Source organism: Ailuropoda melanoleuca, chromosome 14 (genome assembly GCF_002007445.2).
Source record: "Ailuropoda melanoleuca isolate Jingjing chromosome 14, ASM200744v2, whole genome shotgun sequence".
Lineage (NCBI taxonomy): Eukaryota > Metazoa > Chordata > Mammalia > Carnivora > Ursidae > Ailuropoda > Ailuropoda melanoleuca.
In genome coordinates, this window is record NC_048231.1 from 41,122,422 (window position 1) to 41,140,932 (window position 18,511).

General features: G+C 65.6%; 2 protein-coding genes and 1 long non-coding RNA gene across 6 annotated transcripts in view; 2 read left to right on the forward strand and 1 right to left on the reverse strand.

The window, feature by feature from the left end:
- The window catches only part of LOC109491181, an 18,003-nt gene extending 13,166 nt beyond the window's left edge, over positions 1 to 4,837 (reverse strand). For all 4 annotated transcript variants that reach the window (XR_004620135.1, XR_002144512.2, XR_004620134.1 and 1 more), the window contains exon 1: positions 4,703 to 4,837. This is a non-coding gene — a long non-coding RNA (uncharacterized LOC109491181). The remainder of the gene's footprint in view (positions 1 to 4,702) is intronic.
- A 7,345-nt stretch (positions 4,838 to 12,182) lies between these two features.
- On the forward strand, positions 12,183 to 16,490 carry LOC117795954 (inverted formin-2-like). The gene is made up of 5 exons (XM_034642244.1): positions 12,183 to 12,408; positions 14,029 to 14,428; positions 15,714 to 15,829; positions 15,909 to 16,068; positions 16,453 to 16,490. The coding sequence occupies exons 1-5, from the start codon at positions 12,322 to 12,324 to the stop codon at positions 16,488 to 16,490; spliced, it is 801 nt and encodes a 266-aa protein (XP_034498135.1). The 5' UTR covers positions 12,183 to 12,321.
- A 57-nt stretch (positions 16,491 to 16,547) lies between these two features.
- Positions 16,548 to 18,511, forward strand: part of LOC100467275 (inverted formin 2) — a 14,880-nt gene continuing 12,916 nt past the window's right edge. The window contains exons 1-4 of the mRNA XM_034642177.1: positions 16,548 to 16,570; positions 16,972 to 17,113; positions 17,851 to 17,992; positions 18,209 to 18,331. Of these exons, the coding sequence (XP_034498068.1) occupies positions 16,548 to 16,570; positions 16,972 to 17,113; positions 17,851 to 17,992; positions 18,209 to 18,331 (430 nt within the window). The remainder of the gene's footprint in view (positions 16,571 to 16,971; positions 17,114 to 17,850; positions 17,993 to 18,208; positions 18,332 to 18,511) is intronic.

Here is an 18,511-nt window from a genome sequence, read left to right on the forward strand (position 1 = left end):
GTGGGAAGGCGGATGGATAGAAGGGGGGGTGGACAGATGGACGGGTGGGTGGGCGGGTGGGTGGGGGTGGGTTGGCATACTTTTGCTGACTCCATTCTGTAGCAGTATCAGAGGTCATCTCAGGGCATCCCAGAAAGGAAACAAAAGGAAAACTGTTTCAAAATGAAAGCAATGAAGAGTGCTCTGGGTGCCTGTCCAGGGAAATGAAACTGAAGGCCAGGCTGCTGCCCAGGGTCTCTGGGGGCCGCCGGGGGCCCCTCTGGGCTCATGGGTGCCCACCCACCACACTCAGGGCTGTCCTGGCTTTCACCTCCGCATCACGCATCAGGCAGGGAGACTGCTCCCTGAGAAATGCCCACGCCTGTCTTCCTGCTCCCAGCAGAGCTCCCACTGGCAGGACCAAAGCCTACTCATCCCAGTCTCTGGAATTCTGCTTCCTGACGAGAGGCGGTGGCCGGCTCTGTGCCGGTCGGGGCGCGGGCAGGGCGCCTTGCTCTGCCGGAGCTTGGGGAGGAGGGCGCCGGCGTCACGCGGACTCGGGCCTGTGTGTCAGAAGCGGTTGTCCTCATGTTGGAGCTCCAGCATGTTCCTTGTCCTCGGCATCTGGGTATCCAGAGCTGAGGGTAGGCACGGGTGCACCCCCAGCTCCAAAAGGAGACCCCGGCCCCAGGAAGGGATCTTCCAGGTGGACGTGGCTTCCAGAAAAAACGTCCATCAACAGGCTGAGTGTGCTGTCCTGGCTGCAGGACAGGAAACCAGGTCAGAATGAGGCCTGGATGGGGGCGTGCCTGGGGGGGCAGAGTCACTAAAAGAAATGGGGACCGGGGCTGGGGGTTCTTTATACGTATCAGTGGTTAAGCAGGATGAGCCCTACAAAGCTGAGGCATGGTGGGTCAGGGCCCAAGGCCAGAGGGAAAGCCACCCTGACTGAGACCAGCGTCCGCACCCCAGCCTGCCAGGCCCCTGACCTCAGCCACCCACGACACTCGGACACATGCTCCCTGCCGTCCTCATCCAGCTCTGGCTGGTTACCCGCTGGCCTGCGGTAGACTGAGTTGGCCCTCGGGGCGCAGCACAGATGTGCCTCCTCCCTGGTGCCCGCCCGTGAGGGTCCGGACTGGGGACCCCTCTCCCGGGGCCCACCTGCGCCAGGCAGATACGCAAGGGGGAAAGCCCCGGGCAAGAGCCGGTGTTGGCGGTGCGGGCCCCCTGCAGCCTCCCTCTCCTCCATTGGGGCAGGGGCCTCACAGCTGGGTGGGCCGCAGTATGTCTGGCCAGTTGGCTGGGATGAGGACCCCGGCCATGCCAGGCCTCCGCTCCAGTCTCCGGGGGAGGCTCTAGATTCTGCCCACTCCCCAGGCCCCGGGGTGAGAGCAGGGGTGCGGGGCACAGAGGCCCTGCTCAACGCTGAGCTCCCAGCTTGGCCACCCACCCAAGCCCAGGCCCAAGGCTAGAAGGTCACTCTTTCCTCCACTGCATTCTTCCATCCACTAGGTCGACAGACACACCCACTGACCGCACCTTGTAGCAGCCAGGCGCCAGCTCGCGAGAGCGGTGAGTCAGCCAGCCTGTGTCTCCTGCCCCACCTCCGGGTCCTGCCATCAGCAGGCGTCAGGCTCTGGGATCCAGGAGAGCATCGAGATGCCTGAAACCCAGCTCCAGGGAGGGCAGGAAGGCTTCCAGGAGGAGGCCCCAAAGCTCAGAGGGTCAAGGACAGGGGCAGGGAGCAGGATAAGAGAGGGCTGACCAGCAGAGGCATGCTTGCCCGAGCAAGGACTCGGTGCATTCCAAGAACTGCTGAATCCCCATGCAGGAGTGGCCGTCACGTCCCACATCTCCAGGTTGGAGAGTGTCCAAGAGTCAGCAAACACCTTTCTTGGCTGGCTCTCCTGGGTACTCAGGGGCCCTCATCCGGCACTGGCCTGTTGCCAGAAGCCGCTCCTGCCCTGGGGCTGACCCAAGAAGATTTCCTGGGCCAGGTAGAGGCTGCACACGCCCCCGGGAGTGGGCAGGTACAGGCTGGGAGTTCCGGGCCCTATCCCCACCCGACAGGCGCACGGTGGGTCCTGGGGCAGAAGCTGCAGTGCCCCACCCGGCCGGCCTCCGCAGGGTCTGAATCCCACAGGTCTCCAGAATGTTCCATCAGACAAACCCAGGGACGGGGATACTTTAACCACATTCTCTCATCTTGCCCTAATTACAAGCTTTAGAGGTTCCTGTCATTCTCCTTACAGATGGGGAAGCTGAGTCTTGGCAGTTGAAGTCACGTCCAGGCCTGACACACACAGAGTGCTAGAGCCGGGCCCTCAGGGCAGTCCGCCGTCAGACTGGGGCTGGGCAGGGACTTGCCGGCCTCCACCTGCCCCTCACGCACCCATGGTCCCCTGGGCCCTCAGGCCCGGGGCAATCTGATCCCTGTGAGCTCCAACTGAGGGTCAGATATCAGAAGGGACTTCCAGAGCTGGGGGCCACCTCTCCCTAGCCGGTCAGCCAGGCTTCCTGAGCCTGCTATGGGCAGGCACACCCTAGGTGATGTGGGGGTCACGGACCAGGTCTCCCAGTCCAGCAGGATTGATGAGGCAGGGGCAGAAGAGGGAGTGGTAGAGAACATGGCCACAGTGCTCCCAGGGGGCCCAGCAGAGTCCAGGCTGCCCCAGATCCCTCAGACCCCATACCCCGCGGGCTCTGCGAGGGCTGCTGGGAGGTCCGCGGGGGCTGGACTGGCTGGTGGGGGCGCCCTCCGTCGCAGAACACCCGGAAGAACAGTCTCCCCCAGGGACCTCAGGCGCGGGATCCAGCTGGCCAGAGCAGGGGTCCCCCGTGGGAGGGGACAGGAGTAGATGAGCAACGGCCGACTTTGACTTTGCCCCGGAGCCCTGTGGCTGAGCGGGCCAGACGGCTCGCTACCAGTGGGGGCTGGACCTGGAGGAGGGGTCGGGGGCGAGAAGATGGGGCGCTGGCGAGACCAGGGAGGCGGCCCGCAGGGAGGTCCGAGGTGGGGGGACCGCTTCCAGGCGTTTCCCGGGGTTCCCGCGCNCACCTCCTCTTCCGCGAGCCCCGCGGAGCGGGAGCCCAGCCCGAGCCCAGCCTACACCGAGGCCCAGCCCGAGCCTGCGAAGCCCGCGGTGGGCCGGCAGCCGCGGCCCCTGGCCCGACCCGAGCGAGCGCCGCCGCGCCCCCGTCCGGTAAGTCCGCGCCTCCGCGCCCCCCAGGAGCCACAGGGGAAACTGAGTCCGAGCAAGGGAGCTCTTGGGGCCGGGGAGGGGGGTTTGGGGGAGCGCGGGGTGCGCCCCAGGTGGCGGCACAGGGCGACGGGCTCCCGGCTCCCGGCTCCCAGCTCGGCCGGCGCCTCGGAGCCCCCGGCCCCAGGGCGCAGCCCACCCCGGACTGCAGACCACCGCGCGGTCTAGACGCCTCCCGCCTGCACTGGCCGCGGTGGTGGGCCGAGGGTCTGCGGGCCAACGCCCCGCCCGCTGCGGGCAGAATTTCCCCTCCCCGCGGCCGACGCCACATCCTGACCATGAATCAGCCACAGTTGGGAAAATAAACTTCAACTTCGTGTCGGCAGCCCGGTAGCCCCGCGAGGTGCGCGCCGGCCTGGGGTCCCACCTGTGCTGTTGTGTCTGTAGCTGCCTGGGCGCAGGTGGGCGCACACGGAGCCCTGGCACCCCCACAGGCAGGCCTTGGGGGCACGAGGGTTCCTCCTGGCGGGCTGGTAAGCCCGGGAGTGGGAGGCTGGTTCTGTGCTCCTCTAGTCCCGCCCCTGAGCCCCCTTCCTGGGGAGAGGCCTGAGGAAATGAGCATGACCTCTGGAAGGAATTGGGGTTACAAGCGGTGCCCCATCAGCCTCCAGCTGCCCCTGGGAGCTCAGGCAGGCAGGTCTGTGTGCCTGGCCTCCTGAGGTTCTGTATCCTAGGGCCCCAGGCCGCATGGTGGCTGGCCTCCGTTGTGACCACAGCGTTGGTGCTCTGTCCTACCCGCCACACCAGGAGTCCTGTGGTGGCCATGACCCTACCTGGGTCATGCACACCCTCAGGGGAGCTGGAGTTGGGAACTTCCCTTCCCACCAGCCCTGCCTCCTGCTCCCTCAGGCATTGGGACCTGGGCAGGACACTTGCCTGCTCTGGGGCTCAGTTTCCCCATCTGCACCCTGAAGGATGGGGACAGTGGTTCAGGCATGGACCTCCTTCCTGTCACTCTCAGTGGAGAGGAAGAGACCCAGAGCAAATGCCTCAAACCCCTTCACAGTGCCACCCAGAGCAGGCAGTCTTGCGGGGGTGGGGGGGGGCTGCAGTCCTGGTGCATCAAATATCCGCATTTGGTGCCAGGTCTGGGGTCTGGGCCTCGCACTGCCCCCACTCCCTCAGCAGGGCAGCACCAACTCTTCATTTAAAAAGCCAAGTTGGGCAATAGCCCCCAGCTGACCCCTGCCCGGGCCCCACCTTCCGTCTCTCCCGAGGAGCTCGGGGCTGATGGGCAGGTCCTCACGGCCAGCAGACAGGCCGAGGGGCCCTGCTGGGGAGAGGACCGGGGTGATCAGGTGGGGCTGCCCTCCTGGGATCCACCCAGGCAGCCTATCAAGGTTGCACTGCTTTCCAGCAGAGTTGACTATCAGGTGAGATTTGTGGAGGTGTGGATGGATGTCGGAGCTAATTGCACGCGCCTCACATGCTGGGGCCTGGGAGCTCCTAACCTTACTTACACTCTGTTCGCCTTTCATCAAAGTGCGGTGATTTTCCAGGCTGGAAGAGTTAGCAGGTCCTGAGGGCTGGGGAGGGATGGAACACAGCCGGAAAATGTTGGGCACTGCCGGTGGGTACAGGGCACAACGTGGTCGCCCTGGCTCTGGACTGGGGCAGGGAGTGTTTTCCAGGGCACCCAGAGGAGGAACCGGAAGGCAAAGTCCCCCCACAGTCTGAGGGATGGGGCCTGACTCAGCTGCTTGGCTCCTTCCCGCACTGGTCTTGCACACAGCTGGTGTCTAGTATTTGCATGGTTCAGGGCCCAGTGGACACAGTGGATTGGGAAAGGCATGTCCACCGCTATTTCAGGACAGTGGACAGAAGTGGTCTAGGGGAGACAGGCCAAGATTGGAAGGTTGAGGCCAGGCAGGAGCCAGTCTCTTCAGGGCTGTCCCCAGACAGAGCCATGCCTGGGGGACCCTGGATGTCCAAGACGAGGAGGCTGGTTTCAACCTATTAGGAAGGAGTGCATGTGAGGGGGTGAGCTCCCCATCACTGGAGGTGTGAGAGCAGGGTCTGACCTTGTGGCTGCCTACCAGCCTCACCCTGGTAAGGAGGGTCTTGCCTGCTTCACCTTTGAACACCAGACAGCCTGGTCCTGAGTGGGTGTGGGGTCTGTTCACACAGCCATCTACCCAGTGCGTAGAGAAAACTCCAAGAGGAAGGGCAGCTCTTTTGCGGTGACCGCCAGCCTTCTCCCCAGCCAGGCAGGGAGAGAGGCGCAGGGTGAGCCTGTCCTCCCAGGAGGGGCCGCTGCTACTTGTCTGCCCGACAGCACTCCCAAGGTGTGATTAAGGAGGGGACTGACTGGGTGTGCGGCTTCTCCGGGCCCCCTCTGCCAGGGGCACAGCGGCCTCCTGAGAGCGGCCCAGAGGCTGGCCTGTGCACGGCAGCATTGCCCAGCACCCTGAGCACGGTCTGGGTGCAGAAGGAGGGACTGAGCGAAGGAACGAATGAGCCAGCCTGCCACGTTCCCGCCCCACGGCCTCCCACCCTTGCGCCCACCGGTGAGGCATGGGTACTGTGATTATCTTCTGTTTCACAGAAGAGGAGACTGAGGCATGGGGCTGTCGGGCTGTAGAATCAGCGGTGGCGCCTGGCAGGACGCATTTATGAAGCCCGTACTGCGCGCCCCAGCCTCTGTGCTCACCTCACTGCTCCGGTGGGCCAGAGGGCGGCCATACAGGAAGTGCTTCCCCGGGGTCACGGCGAGACCTGGCCGGCCCCAGGGGAGCACCTGGAGGCCAAGGCTAGCCCCGTGTCCCTCGTCACTGCCACAGGACCCTCGGGGTCCCGGCACCACCACTCTGGGAATAGGAGAGCTTTGTCCTGGCCAAGCGGCAGCCCCCGGGCTCCCACCAGGGGAGGGGGCAGCACCGGGGCCCCCACCTGTATGACTCCAGGCAGCTGCCACAGGCCTGCCGAGCTGGACCCCTGGAGCCAGTGGGCCCTTCTGGCCGTGGGGGGTGGTTACAGGTGCTGGGATGACTAGACCACACAGAGGCCTCTCCCCCGGGGCTACCTGCGGACAGAATGCCCTCTTCTGCCTGCCACCCGCCACAGCCACCCTCCCACCCAGCCCCATCTCATCCCTGCAGTTTTCCCTCACCAGGGCCTGGTCGGGGCCCCCTCCCATCCCTGTGCTGCTGCAGCCCCCTCCACCACCCCCCTCCCTGCGAGCTGTGCCCACGTAGGAAAAGAGGGCCTGGAAGGTGGGCAGAGGGCGCCCTGCTCCCATGAGGTTGGCCTGGGCCAACCCCACAGGGAAGGCAGAGGCCGACCGAGCAGGGGTGCATAGCCAGGGCCGCTGAGGGTTATCGGATAGAGCCTTCCATGGTTGGGAGACCAGTCAGGAACTGCACTTGGGAAGGTGGAGGCAGATGTGCTTCCCATTTAGCAGATGGGGCCACTGAGGCCTAACCTCCAAGCCTCGCCTCAAGGCTAACCCACGGCCCAGTGGGTCAGGGAGGAGGATGCCAGTTCCGGACACACACACGGAGCCCTGGGCGTTGGCTTTCCTGCACTGCCCCCAGCACCCCTCATGCCCAGCCAGGGCCTGCCCCTACACGCGCACACACACACACAGCCCGTGGGTCCAGGGTTTCTCTGCTCCTGAGCTCAGTCCTGGCCTTGTTGAGTGCTAGCGGACATGGGCATGGCTGCCAGCGTGGGCCCTGGCCAGCCGTGTCAGAGGGCCTCAGTCTCCCCGTCTGTGCCTGGTCCTGGGTCCTCTCGGGCCCCAGGTGTGGGCTCAGCGTGCAGCCTGCTTCCCCCGCCGTCCGTGTCCCCATGCACGGGTCGCCATTTCAGCTCTAAGTATGGCTTGGCACACAACAGCAGGGAGGCCAACGTCCGCTCTTCAGCCGGCCAGAGGTGGGCGGCGCTCCCTGTGCCCCTTCCCTGCCTGTCTCTACCTCCCCACATGCGCAGACTGAGTGCCTGAGAACAGGAGCCCCACGTGCCCAGATGGGATCCTGCCCTTTTGGAGGTGCCTACGGCCCTGCCTGGTGCTTCCGGGCTGCTGTGGGGGGGGGGGGCAGAGTAAGTGGAGAGTGCAGGCAGGCAGGCCCGGTGGCCAGCAGGTGGGACTGGCCCTGCAAACCTGGCAACCCTGGAGAACGTCTTGGCCGTTTTAGGATGAGAAAGCCGAGTCCTCGATGGGCCTGGCCCTAGGCAACTGGCAAGGGATGCCTCGGGCACCTCGTGCTGGACGCTGAGGGTCTTGCTCACTGCCAAGCCAGGGGGTCCAGGGGCCTAGTGGAGGCTGCGTCCCGGCTCGATGTTGGCCCCTGGCAGCCTGGCTGAGGAGGGGGAGGAGGCGGCAGTGGACCAGTGGGTGGGCGGGCCCATGGATCTGTCGGCGGGCTCAGGGGTTGGCATTGACATGCTCGTCCCCATTTGAGGACTGGAACCAGGGCCCCGGCAAGTCCTGTGGATTGTCCGAGAGACACAGCCAGTCCCTGGCAGAGCCTGATCTCACCCAGAAGCTGAGCCGGCCTCTGCCCCCAGGGTCCTAGCCACAGCCCCTGGCAGTGCCGGGCGGCCCCTCCCCCACTCTCAATCCAAGGCTTTGTTCTCCCTGCTCCTGGGCGGGCAGCCCCAGCTGGGGCGTGGGACAGGGCCAGGGCCAGGGACTGCCAGGGCAGGCAGGGGACAGTCTGCAGCCCAAAGCCTGAGGCACCCAGGGTCTTCCCAGGCTGGGAGAAGCCTTTCCCAAGGGCAGCAGGGAGACAAGGAGGGACACGGGACCTCCTGGAGGAGGCATCTCTGAGCTGCGTCTGATCTGTGGGGCACAACCCAAGAAGGAGGGGTTCTGGTGGCCAGCCTGAGGTCTTCGTGGGGTTCAGGGGAGGCCCTGCGGGTGAAGGCTGTGGCCAAGTGCCAGGCCATGTGGTAAGAGCAGCCCCAGATTCAGACGCCACCTGCCACCTGGGGGCCGGCCCATCCTCACCTCCCTCACCCAGACGCGGGTCTCTACCCATCACTCCCCGCAAGCCATCCCTGACAGAACTGGCTCAGCCACAGAAGGTGGCAACAGACGTCACTGTCGTCCTCAGCCACCGTGTCCCTGGCCACCCCATCCTCGGCCACCACGTGCTGCTCTCCTGTGCTGGGGCAGGTGGGCGCCAGACTCTGGACCCAAACCCTGAGAATGTCAGGGGTGGCCAGGCCCTCCAGGAAGCCCCCTGGCCCTGCTCTTCGCACAGCTGGGGAGATGAGGTCCGGCGACAGCGGGAGGCCAGGGCCAACCCAGTCCCTATGAGCCTCAGTGCAGGTGGAAGCGAAAGCTCAGCTTCCTGGCGCGGGTGCCTCCGCCCTTCCTGTCCTCCCCTAGCAGCAAGCCATCCACTGGGGCAGGCGGGACTCCCAGACCACCCCCAGCCCTTTCTCAGAAATGCAGACACACAGCGGGCCCAGGGCTGCCCTGCAAGCACCCTCCTCCCAGTGAGCAAGGGGGCAGGGGCAGCTCCCGCACCACCCACCGCCCTCTAGCAGGCGTTTCCTGTCCGCCCAAGTCCGTCAGCCCTCTCTGAGGCTTTCTGCGGCTTCCACCCGCTTCTATTCCTAACCCAGGAGGGTGGGACCCGTGGAGGAGGCAAACAGGTCAGGCCTGGGCACTGCATGTCTGACATGACTCCCACCTGTCCCCAGATCCTGGGGCACAGTGGCCCAAGCCCAGGCCTGGCCTCCCTGACCAGCGGCGTCGCCTGGCTCTCAGCGCTAGCCAGCCCAGCCCAGCCCCCTCCGTCTCCCTCCACCCTGCGTAGCCTTAGTGCCACAGAGGAGACCAGCTGTCAGCTCTGCCCTGCCTCCCTGGTGACCTGCGCGAGGGGCGGGCCCCCTCTGAACCCAGTTCCCCTCAGAGACTGTGGGCTTTTTCTATCACTATGCTCTTTCTCTCTTTCTAAATATGAAAATGACCACATTCACCCCAGATGCAACTTCTGTTAGCATTTAGGCGTGTGTTTGGTGGGACATGTTGTTTGATGGCTGAAATCCTACTCAGTACGACTTACTGTCCTACTTCCTGTCTCTGTTTTTAATTCAGCACCACTGTGAAGGTCTTGGTGCCCACCCGCCCCCAAGCAGCCCCTCTGTCTTGTTGCTGGATGCACAGTGGCCCAGCAGGCCTCCTCACACACGGCGGGGTGGGGGGTGGGTTCAGGTGAGGACTTGGGAGGCACAGGCCCTGCACTCCATCCTGGGACTGAGGGCAGTGGTGGGCTGGAGTGCTCCTTGGGCAAGAGAGCGGCCAGGGGCCCGTGAGGACACCACCCCTTGGCCAAGGCCCTCCACACTGTGTGCCTGTGGATGGGTGGGCGGTGGGTAGGCACTAGGTTGTACCTCCTTCCCCAAGGCCCACTGTCATGAGCCCCCAACCTGGGATGAGCCCATGGTGGGTGACCCACGCAAGGAGGGCTCACAGCCTGGTGGGGAGGGTGGTGCCTGCACTGGAGGCTTGAAAGGAGCCAAGGTGATGGGAGGGAGGGGGATGGGGGATCCGAGTAGGAATCAGCTCCAGCGGCTTCCCCCTGTCCTGCAGGGCCTGGGCTGCCCCTGAGCTCCAGGGAATCGCTGCTGGAAACACTATACAAGGGTTGCCAGGCAGTGGAAAAATTTGGAGCTAAAAATACAGTGTGGCAGCCCCTGCCTCCCAGTTCCGGAACCCCGCTCCTGCCATTGTACCCGCCTTCCCCAAGGAAGACAAGCTCACTCTTTGCACCCCGCCCCCGCGCCCTCTCTGGCTCTGGGCCCAGAAGCACCCCAGCCCTGTGGTGACGCTGGCAGGGCCACCCTGAAGCTGCCTCCCCACAGCAGCCACCCCTCTCCTGGGTGCCCGTGTCCCCAGCCGGTGCCTTTCCTACCCCTCGCTCCCACCGCTGGGTCCCCTAGCCCCTCCACCAGCCCTCGCAGCGATCAAGGAACGGAAGCCCAAACCCACTCCTCAAGGGTGCCGAGCTCTGGCACTTAGTCCGGGCTTCCCCACCCCACCACACTGTTCAAAGCCGGGGCGGGGGTGGGAGGGGACCCATGCAGGGAACTCCCACCAGCCATGCCCAGGACCCAGCTTGGCGCCTGGTGCCCACCTCAGGAGGCCCTTCCTCTCTGGCTCAGTTTCTCCGTCTGCATGGCGGGGGCTGGATTCTGAGGTCAGGTGGGGGGGGCAGCTTCAACCCTGCCCCCTGCCCCCCCCCCAGGAACACACTGTGCTTGACAGGCAGCTGCCAGGCAGGGGCGGTGGCTTCCCATGAGTCAGCACAGCTGCCTGGGCATGTGGGTGCCCGGATAGAGGTGCCGGTACTGCTGCGCGGGGCTGGCCAGGCGTGGGCTGGGTGAGCTCAGGTGAGCAGCACAGCCCGGCCAGTGGGCTGACCCAGGAGAGCTCTGAGGGGAAGGCGTGGCCCCGCCCCAGCGGGAACCCCACTTTATTGGTAGAAAAAATGGAGCGCTGAAGAAGCATTGGGGAACATGCCACTCATGTCAGAGCCCTAGTGTCTTCCTCTGCAAAAGGCCCCTGCCCACCAGAGTTGCCCTGATGCAGGGGGACGGCCTGCCCGTGCGGGGCGCTTGGGGCTGCTGCAGCGCCCGACGGACCGGGTATGCCCGAGCCGCCGGGTACTTGGACGCTAGGAGAGGGTCGTGCTCTGTGGGTGGTGCCGGCTGCAAAAAAGGCTCTGCCAATGCAAATTCCTGCGCTGGCCCCGCCCCCGGCAGGCCGGCCTCGCCCCCGTCGGGGGGGGGGGCCGAGATCACATTCCTGCGCATGTGGCCCCCGGAAGGCTGGCCCCGCCCCGTGATCGCATTCCTGAGCTTGTGGCCCCGCCCCACCCTGGCCTGGCGGAGGCTGGGAGGGTCCCTGCGACCCCGCCCTGTCTAGGCGCCAGGCCAGGCTTGCAGCGGGATACTCAGCCCGCGGGTTGGGCAGGGCTGGGAGGGCGGGTGCGGCGGCCGGAGTTAAGCAGCCGGGAGCGCTCAGTCGGTGCCGGCCGGGTTCAGTTTATGCCCTGCGAACCCCAGCGCACCTGTCACTGTACAGACGGAGAGCAGAGGGGCAGCCCCTTCCCCAGGAGCACACAGCCAGTAAGCCCAGCAGTCTGGCTTCTGCCTCCCACGCGGTCCCGGATATTGCCAGGAAGGGTCGTTCCCCACGCTGTTCTCCTGACGCAGTACATGCCTGGTTCCGTCTGGGGCTCCCAGCAGGACCGTCCAACCACCCCCGGGGGGGGGGTAGCAGGCAGAGGCCGTGTCCTCGGAGCCGCTGCTCGCAGGGACCGGGTCAGCACCAACGGCCCTTGACAGAGGCCCCAGGCAGCAGGCGACTGGGAGCGCGTTATAGTTTCCGTGTGCGCGTCCGCGGTCCTTGTCACCATGGCCGCAGTGTTCTGTCCGTGGATGCCGCCTGCGCAGGTGGCGTGTACATCCTCTCTGGGGTTGTTGCCGCGTGTGTGATACCATGTGCCTGTACAGGAGGCCTTCGTGCACGTGTGTACATGTTACGTGATGCGTGTCTGCTGTGCACGTGTGCCGCTCCGGCCCGTGTGTGAGGCACACATGGAGGGGCATCACCAGCTTGTGAAACTCAGCTCCAGGGCACACAGCTTAGGACCCTTCGAGGGCAGGGAGACGGGGCTGATCACCTCCTGCAGGGGCCCCTACATGGGGTGCTCTCCGGGTCGTGAGCCAGTGCCCCAGGGAGGCCCGGGCAGTGCCAGGTGAGGTGCCCAGACTGAGCAGGCTGTCTCTGAGAGGTCGTTTTCTGCGTCGAGGGACCCCGGGGGCTCTTGGCTAGAGAAGACACTTAAGACACTGGAGGCCTGGCCTGGGAGAGTTCAGGCCCCAACCACTCAGCCTGTGCCAAGGAAGCAGGGACTTGGGCCAGCGGGACGGGGGTGGGGCGGGGAAGGGAGGGGCAGTCCTGGCTACGTCTTTAGGCAGCACCCAGGGTGGGCGGCAGTGTGTGCGAAGGGCTCTGCTGTGCTCTTCATGGTGCCGGGAGCAGCCTGCCCTGGCACCAGGAGGCTGCCCAGGAGGGACCAGAGCCACAGCTGGCAGCTGCACAGCTCAGCGGTCAGCAGCGATGAGAAGCCAGGAGAGTGTGAGGGGCAGCCCGAGGCAGGGCCTGGAATGGGTGGGCAGAGGCAGCCGGAAGGTCTTGCGCATCTGGGTGAGTGGACGGCGGGGGAGGGGCCAGGTGAAACCATGCAGTCACAGGGAGGGCTGATGGACACCTGACCCCCCGCAGGAATGCCCACACCCACTGCCTCTCGGGATGCCCCCATTAGGCAGATGCCAGAGGTTCGGTGCGGGCAGGGTGGCTCACGCGGATCGAGTGGCCTGGTGGGCCCAGAGCCGGTGCACACGCAGGCCAGAGCCTCTCCTCCCTTCAGCCAGGCCGCCTCCCTGGGGCACCCCACTGGCCTGTGTGGCAGTCAGCCAGGCAGGAGGATGAGGGCTTGGGTGGGGGGCTGGACTCCTGGTGTGGACCCACTTCAAACAGAGGAGGGGCTGCTGGAATGCCAGGCCATCCCATGCCGGGGGTGGGGGGAGCTCGGGGAGCACAAAGGAGGATACCCAAGACACTCACCAAGGCAGAGAGGGAGCGGGGCCTCCAGGAACGCCAGCTGTGAGCCAGGCCAGGGATCTGAGTGCAGCCTCTGTCTCCTGTAGGACCTCAGATGGCCCCTGGGGTCTCCCCCTAATGGCCTAGATGGCCAGCCTCTCTCCGGCCAGCCTCTGCCTGGGGTCCAGGCTCATTCCATTCTGCCCTTTCCAACTCTGGGGGCTGGGCGTGTGACCTGGCTTCTCTAGCTGCCACCTCCCTTTCGTCTTCTGTAACGTAGGGGGCTGGGGGGGCTGGGGTGGGCAGTGGCAGGGCCAGGCCCTGGGCATGAGGCGCAGTGGTCCTGCCATGCTCAGCTTCTTGGGCTCCCTCTCAGCAGCTCCGTGCCGTCCTTTTCACGCACTAAATACAAGACCCGAGCCATACATGGTCGCAGGAGAGCCTGGGCTGCCCCTGACCTTTGAGGCCAGTCCCCAGGGGCTGTGGCTGAGGACAGCGTCACTGCCGAGGGCCCCGAGGAGGGGGGTTTGGTGGGTGTGGCAAAGGCAAAGAGGCCTGTCCTCTTTTGGGGAAAGGCAGGTGTTGGGGGGCATTGTGGGTGGGGGGTCACACCTGTTGAGGCCTCATCCAGTAAAGCTCCACATGCCAAGGGTCTAGGGGGACACCCAGTCCTCTGCCCACACTGACTGACGCACTGAGGGCCTCAGAGGCCAGGGCCTGGCAGGGCTGCTTCCCCACGGGGCCCTGGCCTTGCTTGTGATGGGGGTGGGCACCACGCCTGACCCTCAAGTCCGCCCCTTCCCCAGGCACACACATGATGCCGTGGGCAGCCCACAAGAGCCCAGGTTCTGGAACGGCCCCTCCCTGCTGTCCATATCTGACCCTGTCCCCGGGGGCAGGGGAAGTGTTTTGGGACAAGATAAGGGAGCCCCAGAGATGCCACTTTTGTTGCATCGTCACCACTGGGTCAGTGGTGTTCCCGCCAGTGTAGCCTCCTCGAGGTCTTGGGGGGACAGGGAGGCGGTGCTGCTGCCCCCTCGGCGGCTGTGGCGGTTCATCAGGGACGCGCGTGAGGAGAAGCTGCTGGACGGCGGCTGCCCTGACCGGACGAGGGTCCAGTGTCCCCGGGCAGGCCTTTTGGCAGGTGGGGGGAGACACGAGGCAGAGGACACCGCCTCCCCTTGAGGGCGGGGGGCTCACACCCGTCTGCTTCTGGCCCCACAGTTCGGCAAGATGTCGGTGAAGGAGGGCGCGCGGCGCAAGTGGGCCGCGCTGAAGGAGAAGCTGGGGCCGCAGGACTCAGACCCCACGGAGGCCAACCTGGAGAGCGCGGACCCCGAGCTGTGCATCCGGCTCCTGCAGATGCCCTCCGTGGTCAACTACTCGGGCCTGCGCAAGCGCCTGGAGAGCAGCGATGGCGGCTGGATGGTGCAGTTCCTGGAGCAGAGCGGCCTGGACCTGCTGCTCGAGGCCCTGGCGCGCCTGTCCGGCCGCGGGGTGGCCCGCATCGCCGACGCCCTGCTGCAGCTCACCTGCATCAGCTGCGTGCGCGCCGTCATGAACTCGCAGCAGGGCATCGAGTACATCCTGAGCAACCAGGCCTACGTGCGCCAGCTCTCCCTGGGTGAGCCGCGGCCCGCTGCTGGGTGCCGGGTGGGCACCTGGCACGGACACCCCTGCGTAACTCCCTATGAGGCTCTGGGCACGGAGGTTAGAGGGCGGGCTGAGGTCACAGGAGAGAACTCAGCTGGGCAGCAGGGAGGGCTTCCTGGAGGAAGAACCAGGTTCCTATTTGCCCCAAGTCTGAGACCTCCGGGTCACCTAGGAGCCATAGTACTCCACCAGCTGCACCTAGTTGCCTCCTCTGTTCTGTGATTTGGCCTGGCCTTTCCGTCCAGCCGTGTGCTTGTTCATGCCCCGCCCCCTTCCCCGTCTCTGGCCTCCAGTGCCCCTCCCTCCCACCTGCCACCTTGGTCCATGCCCTGGCAGCCGGCCTCACCTGGGCCAAAAACACAAGTCTACCCGAGTAGCCCCGCTCACATTCTGCCTGGCTCCAAGCCAGCACTTGCACCTGGCGGTATCCCCCCTTTCCCCACGCCCCCACCCCTGCCCGTTCTGTGCCCCACTCCCACCTCCTGCTCAGGCTGCTCTGTGCGTTTGTGCACCTGCTGACTCCTTAAGTTCTCACGCACGTCATCTCCTCCGGGAAGTCTCCCCAGGCTGCACCCAGTCAGTCTTCTCCCTTTGGGAGTGACCTCAGGTGGCCCTTCGTGAGGGGTCACTGTGTCCCTTGCCCGCCAGGCCGTGCTGTTTAATGGCAGCAACAAGAGCGAAGGAGGGGGCAGTGACAGTGGGTCGGCCCCTGGGGGTGGGCGAGAGCCTTTGTGGGTGAATGAGCCAGAGGCTACTAGTGCCCGTCGTACGCAGCCCGGGCTGGGTGGTGCACCTGTGTGCTTTGTGGCCTTTCAGTAAGGCCAGCTAAGGGACACCCCCGAAACTTCCCCAGCCCAGGGATGAGGTGGGAGGAGGGGGGCATGACGACGAGGAGGTGCCATGGGCTGTTTGGTGAAAACATGGGTCAGGCCGGGGGGCTGTGCCAGTGTGGGCCTTGGGCCCAGAGCCGGCAGGGACCGCTCTCAGAACTAAGGCCCAGCCCAAGCACACCCTCCCTGCAGCATCTGCCTCTCTGGTCCTGGAGGGAGTGGGCGCCCGCAGAGGCCAGCCCCCCATGCAGCCAGTGCCCCGGTGCGGAGCGCCCCCTGGCGTCCACCTGCGGGCCCTGCTTGTCCGCCGGAGGGTGGGTTCCGGTCAGACAGGCACAGGTGGGGAAGGGCTCCCGGGAGGAGGAGGAGCCCAGGCCTGGGATGCACCGTGGGCCCCGCTGAGACTCCCCGGCCCGCCCTCGGCAGCTCTGGACACGTCCAACGTGATGGTCAAGAAGCAGGTGTTCGAGCTGCTGGCTGCCCTGTGCATCTACTCCCCCGAGGGCCACGTGCTGACCCTGGATGCCCTGGACCACTACAAGGTGAGCCTCAGGGGGCACCTGGGTGGGTGCAGGGCCCGGGGCGCGTGCTGACCCCCCGCCCCCGCCGCCCGCCCTGCAGACGGTGCGCAGCCAGCAGTACCGCTTCAGTGTCATCATGAATGAGCTCTCCGACAGTGACAACGTGCCCTATGTCGTCACCCTGCTCAGCGTGATCAACGCCATCATCCTGGGCCCCGAGGACCTCCACACCCGCACCCAGCTGCGCGGGGAGTTCACTGGTAACCGCCCCTGGCCCGGCCCACACTGCCCCCTGCAGGGCCCCAGGGGAAGGCTCTGGGAAGCCGCCCCCATCTGCTCCCTTTGGTGAACTTGGGGCCCCTGGGGCCCCGGACAGGAGTCCTGCGTGGCTCTCAGTGTGAGGCCCACCCGCTCGGTTCCAGTCCTGCCAGTGGTGGCCATGACCATCTAGCGGGGACAGCCGTGTGTGCCTTTCAGAGTGTTCCTGGTACCTGTAGGAATGGCAGGGTCCCCCTCCTGCCCCACAGGGTGGGTGTACTGGGGGGCGGGAATGAGCCCACGGAGAGAGCAGAGGGGAAGGCATGAGAAGACGCAGGCGACCCGGGCTGGGGGGCTGACCCGCTGACCCCACTGTCCCTTCCCAGGGTTGCAGCTGCTGGACGTTCTGACACGGCTACGGTGAGTCCCCATCACTGTTCTCCAAAGCCAGGCTCACCTTTCCCTGGGGTCCAGATGGGCAATGGGCAGAGGGGACTTCCAGCAGTAGCCCCAGTGGGCCCACCCCGCTCAACCCAGGTCCCGCTCACACTTCCTGTCGGCCACCCTGTAGAACGGCCCCCGCCCAGGGGCCTGGGTGTTGCCAGATACAACACAGGACGCCCTGGTAAGTAGGAGTGTAGATATACAACAAAGCGTTCTCTTAGTGTAAGTATATCTCAGAAACCGTATAGGACAGACTTATGCTACAGATCACTTGAGGTTTTTCTGAAATTCCAACTTATTTGGGTTCTGAGAGCCCAGGTGGCTGAGAACTGCCCTCCCAGGCCCCATCAGGACCACTGTCCTGGGTGGGGCCATGCGCCCAGCACAGCCCCACACAGGGGCGTCTGTGCGTCTGTCCAGGGTGGGGCAGCAGCCTCAGCCCACCTGGCCCCTCGCCCCAGGGACCTGGAGGACGCCGACCTGCTGATCCAGCTGGAGGCCTTCGAGGAGGCCAAGGCCGAGGACGAGGAAGAGCTTCTGCGTACCTGTGGGGGCGTTAACATGAACAGCCACCAAGACGTCTTCGCGTCTGTGTTCCACAAGGTGAGCCGGGCCGGAGCGAGCTTTCCGGGGACTGTCTCCAGAGGCAGGGGTGCAGGGCTCGGACACGCCGCCTTCCCTGCCCTGGGAGACCCCACCCCGACCAGATCTGGAGCCACATCAGGGAGCCGCGGGGGGTCCGGGCGTGGACTTGGAGGAGCCTGGAGCTGCAGCGGGCAGCCTGGGGGCAGTCTTCGCTGGCACAGGCACAGAGCCAAGGCCGGGGGACCCAGGAGGACAGCGTCCCGAAGACCAGGGCTGCCCAGAGGTAGCTGAGCTGTCCTGGGCCCCAGCAGGCCGGCTGCCTCAAATGGCCTGAGGGGCTTCAGGACCAGCAGGAGGCCAGGAGGCTGCGTTCTGGTCCAGCTCAGGCCCTCCCTGGCTGGGACCTCCTGTCCTTCACTGAACCCACGGCTCTCAGCCAGGGGACAAGTGTCGCCAGAAACATTTGGACACATTTGGGGTGGTCTCAGTTGGGCAGGGGTTCACTCGGTTTCGGGCGGGTGGAGACCAGGGATGCTGTGAGACATCCCGCAATGCACTGGGCAGCCCCCACCGTGGAGAGTTGTCCAACCCCGAACATCACCGGCGCGACAGTCAGGGAACCCCGCTCTGGCTCATCCGCAGCGCCCCTGCAAGGCACAGAGTGGTGACGGGGCGGACATTCCTGGCAGTCCAAAGCCCACCGTGGTCAGCCTGCCCCAGGATGGGCTCGGCTGCTGACCTGTCCCCCCCCCCAGGTGAGCTGCTCCCCAGCCTCCTCCCAGCTGCTGTCCGTGCTGCAAGGTCTCCTCTACCTGGACCCCATCCTCCCCTCCAGCCAGCTGCTCTGGGAGGCTCTGGAGAACCTGGTACACCGCGCCGTGCTCCTGGCCAGTGATGGTGAGCAGGCGGGGCGGAGCGGGGGCGCCCTGCCCACAGCCCCCTCGCTGACCCCAGCCTAGCAGACAGACAGCGGGGTCTTGGACCGTTGCGGGAGGGCTCCCGTCTATGGCCTCTCCCCCACCCTGTGCCTGACAGCAGTGGCCATGCCTTTCCCACCGCCCCACACCCACGTCCTCTGGCCCTGTGCCCTGACCCTGGACACCCCCGCCGCAGTCCAGGAATGCACCGTAGAGGAGATGGTGGAGCGGCTCCTGTCCGTCAAAGGGCGGCCACGCCCGAGTTCCCTGAACAAGGCCCACAAGAGTGTCCAGGCCGACCTAGGCCAGAGTCGGAAGGGTAGCATGCCCCAAAACAGTGGTGCCCCGAAGGCGGGTGTGGAAGACCAGCAGCCCGAGGCCGACCTCACCAGCCTGCACATCGTCGACGTCCAGAGCTCGAGCAGCGTGGTCGCCCCCCAGCAGCAGGCGCCTACCCCAATCCCACCTGCACCCCCGCTCCCGCTCCCCTGCAGGGCCT

What these genes read in the sequence shown, in the direction of transcription:
- LOC117795954 (XM_034642244.1), top strand. Translation starts at nt 12,322, where the DNA reads ATGAGAAGCCAGGAGAGTGTGAGGGGCAGCCCGAGGCAGGGCCTGGAA. An exon ending in GGAAGGTCTTGCGCATCTGG is followed by an intron (nt 12,409 to 14,028) that starts GTGAGTGGACGG and finishes CTGGCCCCACAG; the next exon opens with TTCGGCAAGATGTCGGTGAA. An exon ending in GCTGCGCGGGGAGTTCACTG is followed by an intron (nt 16,069 to 16,452) that starts GTAACCGCCCCT and finishes GTCCCTTCCCAG; the next exon opens with GGTTGCAGCTGCTGGACGTT.